We start from the raw sequence: 13,354 nt of genomic DNA on the forward strand, positions 1-13,354 counted from the left end.
GTTTATATATATTGTTTCCTATTTAGCAAAACAGTGGATGAGTAGCTATAGTTATCAGTAGAGGCAATTGCGCCAATATCTATTTATAGCCCACCAATGGTATTCAACTTGCTTCATCTTTCATCCTTCTTGGTACAATTTCAAAACAAACGCGCGTGCTACAAATTAACGAGAGTAAAATGTGTCGTTGTGATATGACGTCACGTTTCGGAAAAACGAACCCAGTACGTAGCTAGCTTGCTTGAGGACTTCCATCCATGGCAGCAAGCAACCACTGGCCAGATTGTGAGTATCTGCCTGTGTTGCATTAACTGTCAGTTGGTTGTGGGAATGGGGAAAGTCAGGAAATGGTGACCTTATACTACTGACGTTAGCTAGGCAGCTTAGCGTGTGCTGGTAAGATTCATTTTCAAGTTTGGGGTTGGGTCTCACAGCAGCTACCTGCTAGTAGTACTACTAGCTAGCTAGATTGCTACCTTAGCACATCCGTGTGTGCAGTTGTCTTCTCAAATTTGGATTGCAAAGATGTCTAATTTAAATTGATTGACAGACCAACACTTTTCAATGAACAGCCTGTCAGTGTCTGCTACCAATTTGATCAGTAAACTGTGGCAGCACTAGCCGAGTAAACTCAATGATGATGGAGGTGAGCAGCGACTGGTGTGGGCGGACTGGAGTTCAGACGTCAATTATTATTATTTTTATAGGGACATCAGCACCCAAAGAATAGCCCGCATTTGGGTGCTGAAATCCGTCGTTTTTGATAAAAACTTTATGTGACGTCGGAGCTGCAGTCTGCCCACACTAGTCGCTGCTCAAATAAATCGTTGAGTTTAGTCGGCTATATCTGGCTAGGCCTATGCTTCTGCAGCCATCTCTTTACATTACTTTAACATCCACAAATGTGAATCTAGAAGGATGGTTCATTTAACATAGCTATGATGTTGGTTTTGGTTATCTGCTATGGTATTACCACCGACCTGTGCCATAAAGGTCAGACCTCTTGGCAAAGGATGTAGGACAGGGGTTCCCAACTGGCGGCCTGCTGACCGAATTAGGGCCACATTTTATTTTATTTGGCCCCCCAAGTTTTCTGAGCAACAAAAAAACGTATTTTTAAATAACTTTTAAAATGTTTGACCATAAAATACATAAGCAAATCAGCTCCAAGTGATTTTAATTTTGGAAATCTGTTCCAAAGTATTCCCACGCATAATAGCGAGATATACTGTATGTGATCGTAAGCAAGGTTTGAAATGATTATGTTTTAGTCAAATATATCTGTTTGGGCTTCTTGCGGTACATTTTTTGTCTACAAATTATTTGTAATTATGTTCCAGCCCCCTGACCATCTGCTCAAGAAAAAAAAAAACAGCCCAGGACTGAATCTAGTTGATGATCCCTGATGTAGGCCAATTACCCACACACATACAGAAGGCTACAGTCCTCCTGAGAGCTGTAATATTATAGGGTCATAGAGTACCACAGCCATAATAGCCATAAAACCTAGCGGTCAATTGTTTTTCCACCATTCAATTTTCCCATAGTGAATTTTAGAAATACTTAAAATAAGTGCTTTGTTTTGTGTAGGCTTACCCTGGTGTGATATTTTGATAACGGTGGAGATCTCTCTAGGACAAGGTGACTTTTATCAATATATTCACCTGGATTAACCCCCCCCCCCCCCCCCCCCCAAAAAAAAAATCAAAAAATAAATAATAATAATAAATAAATAAATGAAACGCTAATTAGCTGCTAATGTGGCAAACATAAAGAACTACAAATGCCATGATGATCTGGACGAGACTGCCGAATCGAAGCAAAGGTAAGAATCTCTGGATTAACTATCTAATGTTAGTTAAATGTAGTAATTAATAAATTGGCTACATTTCTTTAAATGGACAATTCTGTGAATTGTTTTGTGTACGTTTTAAATTGACACAATACCTGTTAGCAAAGGCGTCAGCTAGAGATGCTGTGCAGGAGCTTGCAGGGATTTGTAGTTTTGCATGATGTGTACTTTGCTGCTACTTAGCATTTTTGAATCTGAGAGTAAATAGAGCCGAAATATATATATTGATAAAAGTCAACTTTTGCAGTAAGAGCTGTTTTCTTCTAAATTGTACATTTCTATGTGCAAAGGGACATACCCTTCTGGTTTCTGTGGTTTATAGTTTTGTCATGGTGTTGTTGGAGCACTGCCTTCCGTGGCAGGTGTCTGGAGTGGAAAGTACCCTACACCAGGGATCATCAACTAGATTCAGTCGCAGGCTGTTTTTTGTTGTTTTCTTGAGCGGATGGTCAGGGGGCCGGAACATAATTACAAATAATTTGTGCACTAGATTCTACTCTGCTGAAATAGTATGTGCATTACAGTATTTGCATTCTAAAGGTAAATTCACAGGTAAGACCAATTTCACAATGTATTATTAAGTTTGACATTCATTTATTTTATATTTTTGTATCTTTGAATAACTTTTAATGGAAGTTTTATAATGTTCCTTGTTTAGAAATTGTGGGCTGTATATTCGGCTGGCGCTAAGGAGGCGCAAGTGTCAAACGCACATTAGTAACTGTCAAACGCACGTTAGTTTGCAATGTCGTCATGTAAAAACTGTTGCACAATTTATTTATTGATCCAGTCTAAATAAATAATATAATAATACTCGTAGGAAAGGTTTTCATCTTTTGCTCATAATCTGTGGATACTATACGATTAGAAAGGTTCAAAATGTATGTAAAACATCACAGCACAATTGAAAAATATATGGCACATGGAAACCAAACGAGGGTGGTCTATGGTGATAGGTGGGATGGGCTGAGAGTGGCTGAGGGGTGGGATTAAAGATCTTATGTTCAGTAATGTATTATTGTTATGTCATCATTTGTAGACAACATTAAAATCACTTGGAGCTGATTTGCGGTTGTTATTACAGTCTTTTATGTCCAACAATTAAATATATACAGTACCTGTCAAAAGTTTGGACACACCTACTCATTCCAGGGTTTTTCTTTATTTGTTACTCATTTCTACATTGTAGAATAATAGTGAAGACATCAAAACTATGAAATAACACATATGGAATCATGTAGTAACCAAAAAAAATTATATTTGAGATTCTTCAAATAGCCACCCTTTGCCTTGATGACAGCTTTGCAGACTCTTGGCATTCTCTCAACCAGCTTCACCTGGAATGCTTTTCCAACAGTCTTGAAGGAGTTCCAACATATGCTGAGCACTTGTTGGCTGCTTTTCCTTCACTCACCATCTCAATTGGGTTGAGGCCGGAGGATTGTGGAGGCCAGGTCATCTGATTTAGCACTCCATCACTCTCCTTCTTGGTAAAGTAGCCCTTACACAGCCTGGAGGTGTGTTGGGTCATTGTTCTGTTGAAAAACAAATGATAGTCCCACTAAGCCCAAACCAGATGTGATGGCGTATCACTGCAGAATTCTGTGGTAGCCATGCTGGTTAAGTGTGCCTTGATTTCTAAATAAATCACAGACAGTGCCACAAGCAAAGCACCTCCACACCATAACACCTCCTCCTCCATGCTTTACGGTGGGAACCACACATGCAGAGATCATCCATTCACCCACACCGCGTCTCACAAAGCCACGGCGGTTGGAACCAAAGATCTCAAATTTGGACTCCAGACCAAAGGACAGATTTCAACCGGTCTAATGTCCATTGCTTGTGTTTCTTGGCCCAAGCAAGTCTCTTCTTTTTATTGGTGTCCTTTAGTTTTGGTTTCTTTGCAGCAATTTGACCATGAAGGCCTGATTCACACAGTCTCCTCTGAACAGTTGATGTTGAGATGTGTCTGTTACTTGAACTCTGTGAAGCATTTATTTGGGCTGCAATTTCTGAGGCTGGTAACTCTAATGAACTTATCCTCTTACATTGCAGTGGCGGTCCTCATGAGAGCCAGTTTCATCATAGCGCTTGATGGTTTTTGTGACTGCACTAGAAGAAACTTTCAAAGTTCTTAAAATGTTCCGTATTGCCTGACCTTCATGTCTTAAAGTAATGATGGAGTGTTGTTTCTTTTTGCTTATTTGAGCTGTTCTTGCCATAATATGGACTTGGTCTTTTACCAAATAGGGCTATCTTCTGTATACCCCCCTACCTTGTCACAACACAACTGATTGGCTCAAATGCATTAAGAAGGATGACATTTCCACAAATTAACTTTTAAGAAGGCACACCAGTTAATTGAAATGCATTCCAGGTGACTATCTCATGAAGCTGGTTGAGAGGATGCCAAGAGTGTGCAAAGCTGTCATCAAGGCAAAGGGTGGCTATTTGAAAAATATAAAATATATTTTGATTTGTTTAACACTTTTTTGGTTACTACATGATTCCATATGTGTTATTTCATAGTTTTGATGTCTTCACTATTATTCTACAATGTAAAAAATGGTAAAAACAAAGAAAAACCCTGGAATGAGTAGGTGTGTCCAAACTTTTGACTGGTAGTGTATATATTCAGTTTTTTTGCTCAGAGAACTTGGGGTGCCAAATAGAATAAAATGCTAGGGCTGGGCGCCAGGCTGCTTGTGTTTCTATTGTTTTGATGGTTGCTTCTCTCAATGGACTCATTCACCAGTGTCTCTAAACCGTGTGTTTTCTGTTTTAGCCTAAGTCGAGGTCTATCCCTATGCTCTGACAATCACTTAGCCTAATAAAATTAATTAATGAAAGTAACTTGCTACCGTAATTTCATGATTGTCCCAGGACAATATTCTATAAGATAAACAACAGTTATTAAAGACCCTTTCTCTCTTTGAGTCATACTTGAATAATGAAATGGTAATTATAAGGAATTGGAACAGCACCTGTAGTCATGCGTTAAAAAATAAATAAATAAAAACTCCCTGTGTGGAAGCAGCATGCTAGTTTATCAGCTGTGGGTAACTCGCTGTATGGTGGTTTTCTTGTGTGTGAGAGAGAGAGGGGGGAGGGAAAGTGGGGTGTAGCTTAGTATTTTTGTGTTGTGACTGTTGTTTTTCTGTCTCCGTACTTTCTTTACAGTATGATGCCATTCCTATTCTGCCCAGCGTCATCCTGTGTTCCTCCCCTCCTCCTTCTATGGTAAGAATCACCTGAACTCCAGTTTGTACCTCCACCTAAGAATGGAGGGTCCTCAAGCCTCCCCAAAGCCTGGAAAGCAGCCAGAGGACTTCAAATTTGGTCGAATTCTAGGAGAAGGCTCCTATTCAACAGTAAGTCCTCATACGTTTTCTATGGTGTTGTATTTTGTGCGTGGGGCTTACAGATTACAGTTGCAGTCATATGGGCCCCATGTAGCTCAATTGGTAGAGCATGGCGCTTGCAACGCCAGGGTTGTGGGTTCGATTCCCACGGGGGGCCAGTATGGAAAAAAAAAAAAAAAAACATGTATGCACTCACTAACTGTAAGTCGCTCTGGATAAGAGCTTCTGCTAAATGACTTAAATGTATGAATTACTTTTTATTTTCTATTGTTGGTAATGGGTTGATGGATTGTTAAAAAATATATATTTGTTGATTGCGAACTTGTTTCAGGTTGTGCTGGCAAGAGAACAGTCCACAGGGAAGGAATATGCTAGTAAGACACATATGTTTTCTCTTGTTGCATGATGTTAATGATCCTCAAGTGGCGTTCAAGTGACTGTCCTAGATTCTGCTTATAACTTAAATGCATTTGTCCTAAACAATAATACTCTTTGAAGTAAGGAAACTGGAATTTGATTCAGTCATAAATCCTGAGTGGTATAGTATATCGATTTGAATTGTGTTTCAGTGAAGATTTTGGAGAAGATGCACATCCGGAAGGAGAACAAGGCACATTGCGTGACGCGAGAGAGGGATATCATGTCAAGCTTAGACCATCCATTTATCGTCAAGCTCTACTTCACATTTCAAGATGTGAAAAGGTTGTGTATCCTTTGAAATAATCAGAACATGGGCTACTTCAAGACTCCTACATAATAATATCTGGTCTCATCTATTTTATGATCTTACTTACAGTACCATTATCCTTAACTGCCTCCTGTTAGATTTTGGCATAAGCTATGCAAGAAATGGGGAATTACTGAAATACATTCGCAAAATAGGCTCATTCGATGAGACGTGCACTAGATTCTACTCTGCTGAAATAGTATGTGCATTACAGTATTTGCATTCTAAAGGCATAATTCACAGGTAAGCCCAATTTCACAATGTATTATTAAGTTTGACATAAACATGAATTTATTTGATATTTGTATATCTTTGAATAACTTTTAATGGAAGTTTTATAATGTTCCTTGTTTAGAAATTGTGGGCTCTATTTTCAGCTGGCGCTAAGGAGGCGCAAGTGTCAAACGCACGTTAGTTTGCAATTTCATCATGTAAAAACTAGCGCACTGGCATTTTCCAGCCCTAATGCCAGGTTCGGCAATTTACCTGTCTAACATCAGCTTGCTTGCGCTGATTAATTATTTTGGAGGTTTTTGCCCCCAGCTTTTTCATTATTCACAATTCACATACTTCCATACCATATAAACATTTTTGAGAATCTGCCTAGCACATAGGCAACGATACAATCAACAGGAACCTAGTATTTTGTAAAGACGTGCAAATGTTATGGGTAAAGACACTTGAATTGTAAATATACTGCACATCCTGAAACATACACACATATGCCTACCTGCGTACTTCATTTCGCTTGTTCAAGTATCCATCTCCAAAGAGTGCCTCTCATCTGGTTGCCAAAGACGCACCCCTCCAAACGTATTTAAATTATTCAGTCCTATAATGCAGTATCAACGGTAGGCCTAAGCTATATTTCGCTTATTGAGAATGTGCCTCACACATACAATACAATTTACAGGAGCCTAGTATTTTTTTATTTAGGAAAAGTTTGACGCATAAAGACATCTAGGCTAGGCTAGGCTCATTGAAGCCAGTTACAACAATGTTGACTTCAAACTCTCCAAACATAGGCTATTGAGCAAACTTGTTACTGTAGCCTATGCTATTTCATCAACTTTAGTATCAATCCAAAATGGGCAAGGATGAGAATACAGTGGGGGAAAAAAGTATTTAGTCAGCCACCAATTGTGCAAGTTCTCCCACTTAAAAAGATGAGAGAGGCCTGTAATTTTCATCATAGGTACACGTCAACTATGACAGACAAATTGAGAAAAGAAATCCAGAAAATCACATTGTAGGATTTTTTATGAATTTATTTGCAAATTATGGTGGAAAATAAGTATTTGGTCACCTACAAACAAGCAAGATTTCTGGCTCTCACAGACCTGTAACTTCTTCTTTAAGAGGCTCCTCTGTCCTCCACTCGTTACCTGTATTAATGGCACCTGTTTGAACTTGTTATCAGTATAAAAGACACCTGTCCACAACCTCAAACAGTCACACTCCAAACTCCACTATGGCCAAGACCAAAGAGCTGTCAAAGGACACCAGAAACAGAATTGTAGACCTGCACCAGGCTGGGAAGACTGAATCTGCAATAGGTAAGCAGCTTGGTTTGAAGAAATCAACTGTGGGAGCAATTATTAGGAAATGGAAGACATACAAGACCACTGATAATCTCCCTCGATCTGGGGCTCCACGCAAGATCTCACCCTGTGGGGTCAAAATGATCACAAGAACGGTGAGCAAAAATCCCAGAACCACACGGGGGGACCTAGTGAATGACCTGCAGAGATCTGGGACCAAAGTAACAAAGCCTACCATCAGTAACACACTACGCCGCCAGGGACTCAAATCCTGCAGTGCCAGACGTGTCCCCCTGCTTAAGCCAGTACATGTCCAGGCCCGTCTGAAGTTTGCTAGAGTGCATTTGGATGATCCAGAAGAGGATTGGGAGAATGTCATATGGTCAGATGAAACCAAAATATAACTTTTTGGTAAAAACTCAACTCGTCGTGTTTGGAGGACAAAGAATGCTGAGTTGCATCCAAAGAACACCATACCTACTGTGAAGCATGGGGGTGGAAACATCATGCTTTGGGGCTGTTTTTCTGCAAAGGGCCCAGGACGACTGATCCGTGTAAAGGAAAGAATGAATGGGGCCATGTATCGTGAGATTTCGAGTGAAAACCTCCTTCCATCAGCAAGGGCATTGAAGATGAAACGTGGCTGGGTCTTTCAGCATGACAATGATCCCAAACACACCGCCCGGGCAACGAAGGAGTGGCTTCGTAAGAAGCATTTCAAGGTCCTGGAGTGGCCTAGCCAGTCTCCAGATCTCAACCCCATAGAAAATCTTTGGAGGGAGTTGAAAGTCCGTGTTGCTCAGCGACAGCCCCAAAACATCACTGCTCTAGAGGAGATCTGCATGGAGGAATGGGCCAAAATACCAGCAACAGTGTGTGGAAACCTTGTGAAGACTTACAGAAAACGTTTGACCTGTGTCATTGCCAACAAAGGGTATATAACAAAGTATTGAGAAACTTTTGTTATTGACCAAATACTTATTTCCACCATAATTTGCAAATAAATTCATTAAAAATCCTACAATGTGATTTTCTGGATATTTTTTTCTCATTTTGTCTGTCATATTTGACGTGTACCTATGATGAAAATTACAGGCCTCTCTCATCTTTTTAAGTGGGAGAACTTGCACAATTGGTGGCTGACTAAATACTTTTTTTCCCCACTGTATACTTTGCCTCCAGCCGAATTGGAAGTGATGACAACGCAAAGACCGTCAATAACCGACAGAACTTGAGGCAAACACATGCAGTATTTAAGCCATGGAACGCGTTGATAGGCCAGTGAGTGGCCAAGCCCTCGTCACATCTACAACTTGTTCATTCATCAAAACCCAGCCCTTTCGCGCCACCGCCAGCTATTGTAGTCATAATTCCGGCTGTGAAAATGGCAAAAATATTTCTGACACACCCCTGATCCTATAGTGCTATCACCAGCGCTTAGATTTACCACTGCATTAGGTTTGTTAAAATAGAGGCCCTGTATGTCATGATATTAATTTTATTTGAAGGTTTTAAATGGTGTGGCTTTTTCTTTACAGGGACCTCAAACCAGAGAATATTTTACTGAATGAGGACATGCACATTCAAATAACAGACTTTGGAACTGCAAAACAACTCTCATCAGATAGTACACAAAGTAATGTAACACATATTGCTTTGTCTTTGTGTAATTTTCCTCCAGTTTGTTGATAGACAGAGTACAGTACATTGGTTTGTTTATCCCTTATCGTATTGTGGTTAACTTATCTATCTATACCTCTCTAAAGGCTAACAGAAAAGTGTTTTTGTTATTTATAGCCACATGCACAATGGTCTCTATGTGGACATCATAGATATGGAAGCAAATTATAGCAAATTGCTGGTTACACAGTACTCAGAATATAATTTTAATAGGTATGAGTCAATAGTGCCATTTTAAGCACAATTGACTCAAGACATCTTCAGTGAAGGTACCAAATGTGTCATGTGAACAATCTGTCCATACTTATAATTCATATGATTGTTTTGTTTTGCAGACAGAGCGAACTCCTTTGTTGGAACAGCTGAGTATGTTTCACCAGAGCTACTGACTCAGAAATCCGCCTGCAAAAGGTAGTTTGACTCGAATTCATTCAGAACCCTGATTTGAATCTAATATTCAGGTTCTCTGTGTAGTTCTCTGTTAGTGTATCACCTCTAGCCTCGCTTGCAATGCTTTATGCAGCTGGGAACAAGACTAGTGTATTTCTGGCCATGTTTACATCACTAGGATAAAACCCAACACTGAAAAAAAGTTAACTGAATCTGTCATGTTTTCTGGTGTGTTTTAGCTCTGACCTTTGGGGATTAGGCTGTATCATCTACCAGTTGGTAGCAGGATTACCTCCATTTAGAGCTGGGTAAGTCACGTATTATACATTCTTTTTCTTTTCCTTTTTGAATATTCGGGTAAAATATTTGAGAAGCGACATCGTCAGGGGCTTTGCAGAAGTGCACTTTGTTATTTGGGAAACGATTGAGTCTATTTGTTATCACAGTCTAAAAACACTGTGTGAAATAACAGGAAGTTATGGCTGTGGTGTTTATGACTTGTTTGTGTATTGAGTGCCTGGAGGCTTGAAGAAACCCCAGTCACTCTGTCACATGGCAGCAGCTTCATGGTTCAACTATAAACCAACACATTTACCTCAAAGCCCTTTCAAAGCCAAGTACAGTGACAGTTGTGTATACTGTATGCATCTGCCACTTTCAGGCAATCAAGCCCCACAGAAGACATCAATATGACACAAGTTCTAAAATGTGCCTTGCACTCTCATATGATCTTCTGTCTGTCCATGTGGTTGATGGTGTTATTTGCTCACTTATTTGCTCACCAGGAATGACTACCTGAAATTCCAGAAGATTATTAAACTGGAGTTTGAATTTCCTGATAAATTCTTTCCTAAGGCGAAGGATCTAGTGGAACAGCTTCTAGTGAGTCTAATCATATTAATGATTAAAATACATTCTGATGTTGTTCCTCAGTTACATACTAGTACCCAATGAGTGTCATTATTAACTAAGCATTGATTTATTTTTGTGGTAGTGCTTGGATCCCTCCAACCGATTAGGTTGTGAGGAGATGGGTGGGTACAACCCTCTCAGAGCCCATTCTTTCTTTGAGGCCATCACATGGGAGAACCTTCACCTACAGACACCCCCCAAACTCACCCCCTACCTGCCAGCCATGGCTGAGGATGATGAGGACTATTATGGAAACGTAGGTTTTTCCCTCTTGACTAAATTTAATCTATGATTAAATCAAGGTTGACACAAATCCTTGTTGACATATTGATTCCCCAATATGTCAAATTAGCGTGTCCTTGTTTTGTAATCTGTACTGAAAACACCCCGATTATGATGTGGTTCCATCCACAGTATGATGACCTCCTCAGCCAGTTCAGCAACATGCAGGTCGTCCAGTCCAGCTCTTTCCAACCACTGTTTGTGGCCAACCCCAGTCCCATCCCCAACTCCAACCCTGCACAAAGGCCCAACAGCAACATCGAGCAGTACATTCATGACCTGGACAACAACTCCTTTGAGCTGGACCTGCAGTTTTCCACTGAGGTGAAGCGGCTACTGCTTGAGAAGCAGACAAGTAGAAACCCCTGGTAGGCCTGCAGCGATGTCCTTGCGAGCAAAACATGTTTTTGTGGATAAAGTGTCAGAAGACTGATTAACTGTCAATATTATCTCACCATAATATTGACACATACTGTAGTTGATGATCTCATTCTCGTCCATTGGGATTCCTATGTTTACTTACGATATTTACACAATTCTATGTGTGATATCTTGTAAACATGAAGCACTTTACCTAAAGGCAATACAATGCCAACAATAACATCCTCTGTAGCTCAACTGGTAGAGCACGGCGCTTGTAACGCCAAGGTAGTGGGTTCGATCCCCGGGACCACCCATACACAAAAATGTATGCACGCATGACTGTAAGTCGCTTTGGATAAAAGCGTCTGCTAAATGGCATATTATTATTATTATTATTATATATACTGTGTGAACTGTATCAAGAAAGATTTGGAGAATTTACTTTTTTTCTGTATTAAGGCATCGGTTTGTGGAGAATAATTTGATCCTCAAGATGGGACCAGTGGACAAAAGGAAGGTAAGGATTTATGTAGTCCCACATTACAGTAATGTTCTACTTTTCAGTTTACTACGTTTTTCAGTTTGAAGGGGAGGAGTAAATGTCTTGATACTGTACTCTTCCAACAGTAAAGCAACATACTGCCCTCCTCTGGCAGTTGTTTGCAATTGCTGCCGGGAATCAATTTGGGGCATCTTGAACCATACTTACTGACTTTACCTACAGGCAAGGGATTTCATTTTTATGTCTGAGAATCGCTCTCTGCTTTTACAGGGGCTGTTTGCACGTCGGCGCCAGCTATTGTTGACTGAGGGACCACACCTTTACTATGTGGACCCAGTTAACAAGGTTTTGAAAGGAGAGATCCCCTGGTCCCCTGCACTGCGCCCAGAGGCCAAGAACTTCAAGACCTTCTTTGTCCATACAGTAATGAATTAGTCTATTGCAATTAATAGCTCACCCTTAGCTAACGAAACTCACTTTATAAAACAATCAGTAACAGTGACCTATCCTCCTCTTTGCAGCCAAACAGAACATACTATCTGATGGACCCATGCGGGAATGCTGACAAATGGTGCAACAAAATTCAAGAAGTGTGGCAAAAGATCTATAACAAGCATTTTAACTCATGCATGTAGGTTGTGTACACTATCTTTTGAAGACGGGTCTTACCCCATAATGACAGGAGACAGAAAATGAAGGCGTCAATTAATAAATGATGGAAAACACCTAGCTGTAATGTAGCTTACAAATCGGTTTCCCTATTACTACACACGTTTTATTTATTGTAGGGCAGCAGGTTCAGGACATGTACTATTGTAATGCAGAATTTGATACAATCAGCTGGATCAAAAGGCATTCTGGTATAGAAAGGACCTATTATTCAAGGAAGTAGAATGGGTATTGCAACTATTCTAACTGGTGATTTCTTAGGCTTGGATGGTCTCATGTCTGACATGGTGGCCTTGGTACTCTTAAGCAATTTGTCTTCTATAGCAGAAAATAAACCGGTCAAACCACATGGGCTGGTGCTGCTTTTGAAAAAACAGTTGACTTGGATGTTGGTAGAACAGTTCATCCAAATTGCAAAGGAGGATGTTGTAGCCTGTTTTTGACGGTTGTTCTCATTTCTGGGAGCAGTTGATTGTAAATGTTATTTTGTTATGTGAGTCTATTCTACCGAGCATTGCTGTGATGTACAAAATGGGATGCAAGTCAAGTGTAATATGTATATTTTGTATTTGTTTTAGGCTTCTATACTTTGCTGATTCATCCTCATGTTATCCAAGCAGTTCAAATATGGTAATCATTTGGATAATGTCCAGGCTCCATGTTTACATAATTTAAATGTAAATGTAAATAGTTGATAACGGTAAATTATGATATTTTGCTACCTTTCATTGTAGTCTATATTTTATTTATGGATGATGTTATGTTTTACATAAATATATGTAGGCCTGCCCTATTTTGTTGTGTGCAAGTTTTAAATTGTTAAATGGGAGAATGCAGTATATATAAAGGTGGCTTGGTAATAAATGCATGTGGGATTTTGGCAAACGTCCTGTGTTTATTTATACTTCGCTTGGGTGAAGGCTCAGTATGATCATTTTGGGACCAAACCTTCAGCTACAGCAGCTGAAACCTTTTTTGAGGTCATGGAGTCACAACTGCAAAGATTATTCTTATGACAAGGATGTGGGGGGAGGGGTCGTCACTAGCCTCAGTAGCGACAAAGTTATAAAT

The 13,354-nt window shown here is 39.9% G+C and overlaps 1 protein-coding gene across 1 annotated transcript; it reads left to right on the forward strand.

Annotated features, from left to right (window-relative positions):
• Positions 1–207: 207 nt before the first annotated feature.
• LOC311103591 (3-phosphoinositide-dependent protein kinase 1-like) lies at positions 208–13,164 on the forward strand. Its single transcript, XM_084145185.1, has 14 exons — positions 208–285; positions 5,036–5,226; positions 5,549–5,591; positions 5,787–5,924; positions 6,043–6,187; positions 9,024–9,121; positions 9,501–9,576; positions 9,795–9,863; positions 10,341–10,437; positions 10,550–10,723; positions 10,882–11,117; positions 11,572–11,629; positions 11,885–12,037; positions 12,136–13,164. The coding sequence occupies exons 2-14, from the start codon at positions 5,137–5,139 to the stop codon at positions 12,247–12,249; spliced, it is 1,491 nt and encodes a 496-aa protein (XP_084001311.1). The 5' UTR covers positions 208–285; positions 5,036–5,136; the 3' UTR covers positions 12,250–13,164.
• The last annotated feature ends 190 nt before the right edge of the window (positions 13,165–13,354 follow it).

The sequence above is a fragment of the Coregonus lavaretus genome, assembly GCF_964263955.1.
Source record: "Coregonus lavaretus genome assembly, chromosome: 28".
Lineage (NCBI taxonomy): Eukaryota > Metazoa > Chordata > Actinopteri > Salmoniformes > Salmonidae > Coregonus > Coregonus lavaretus.

Excerpts from the sequence above, each read along its gene's own strand:
- LOC311103591 (XM_084145185.1), top strand. The coding sequence starts at position 5,137 with ATGGAGGGTCCTCAAGCCTCCCCAAAGCCTGGAAAGCAGCCAGAGGAC. Across the intron at positions 5,925-6,042 it reads TCAAGATGTGAAAAGGTTGT|ATTTTGGCATAAGCTATGCA; the intron begins GTATCCTTTGAA and ends GCCTCCTGTTAG. Across the intron at positions 9,864-10,340 it reads TTACCTCCATTTAGAGCTGG|GAATGACTACCTGAAATTCC; the intron begins GTAAGTCACGTA and ends TTTGCTCACCAG.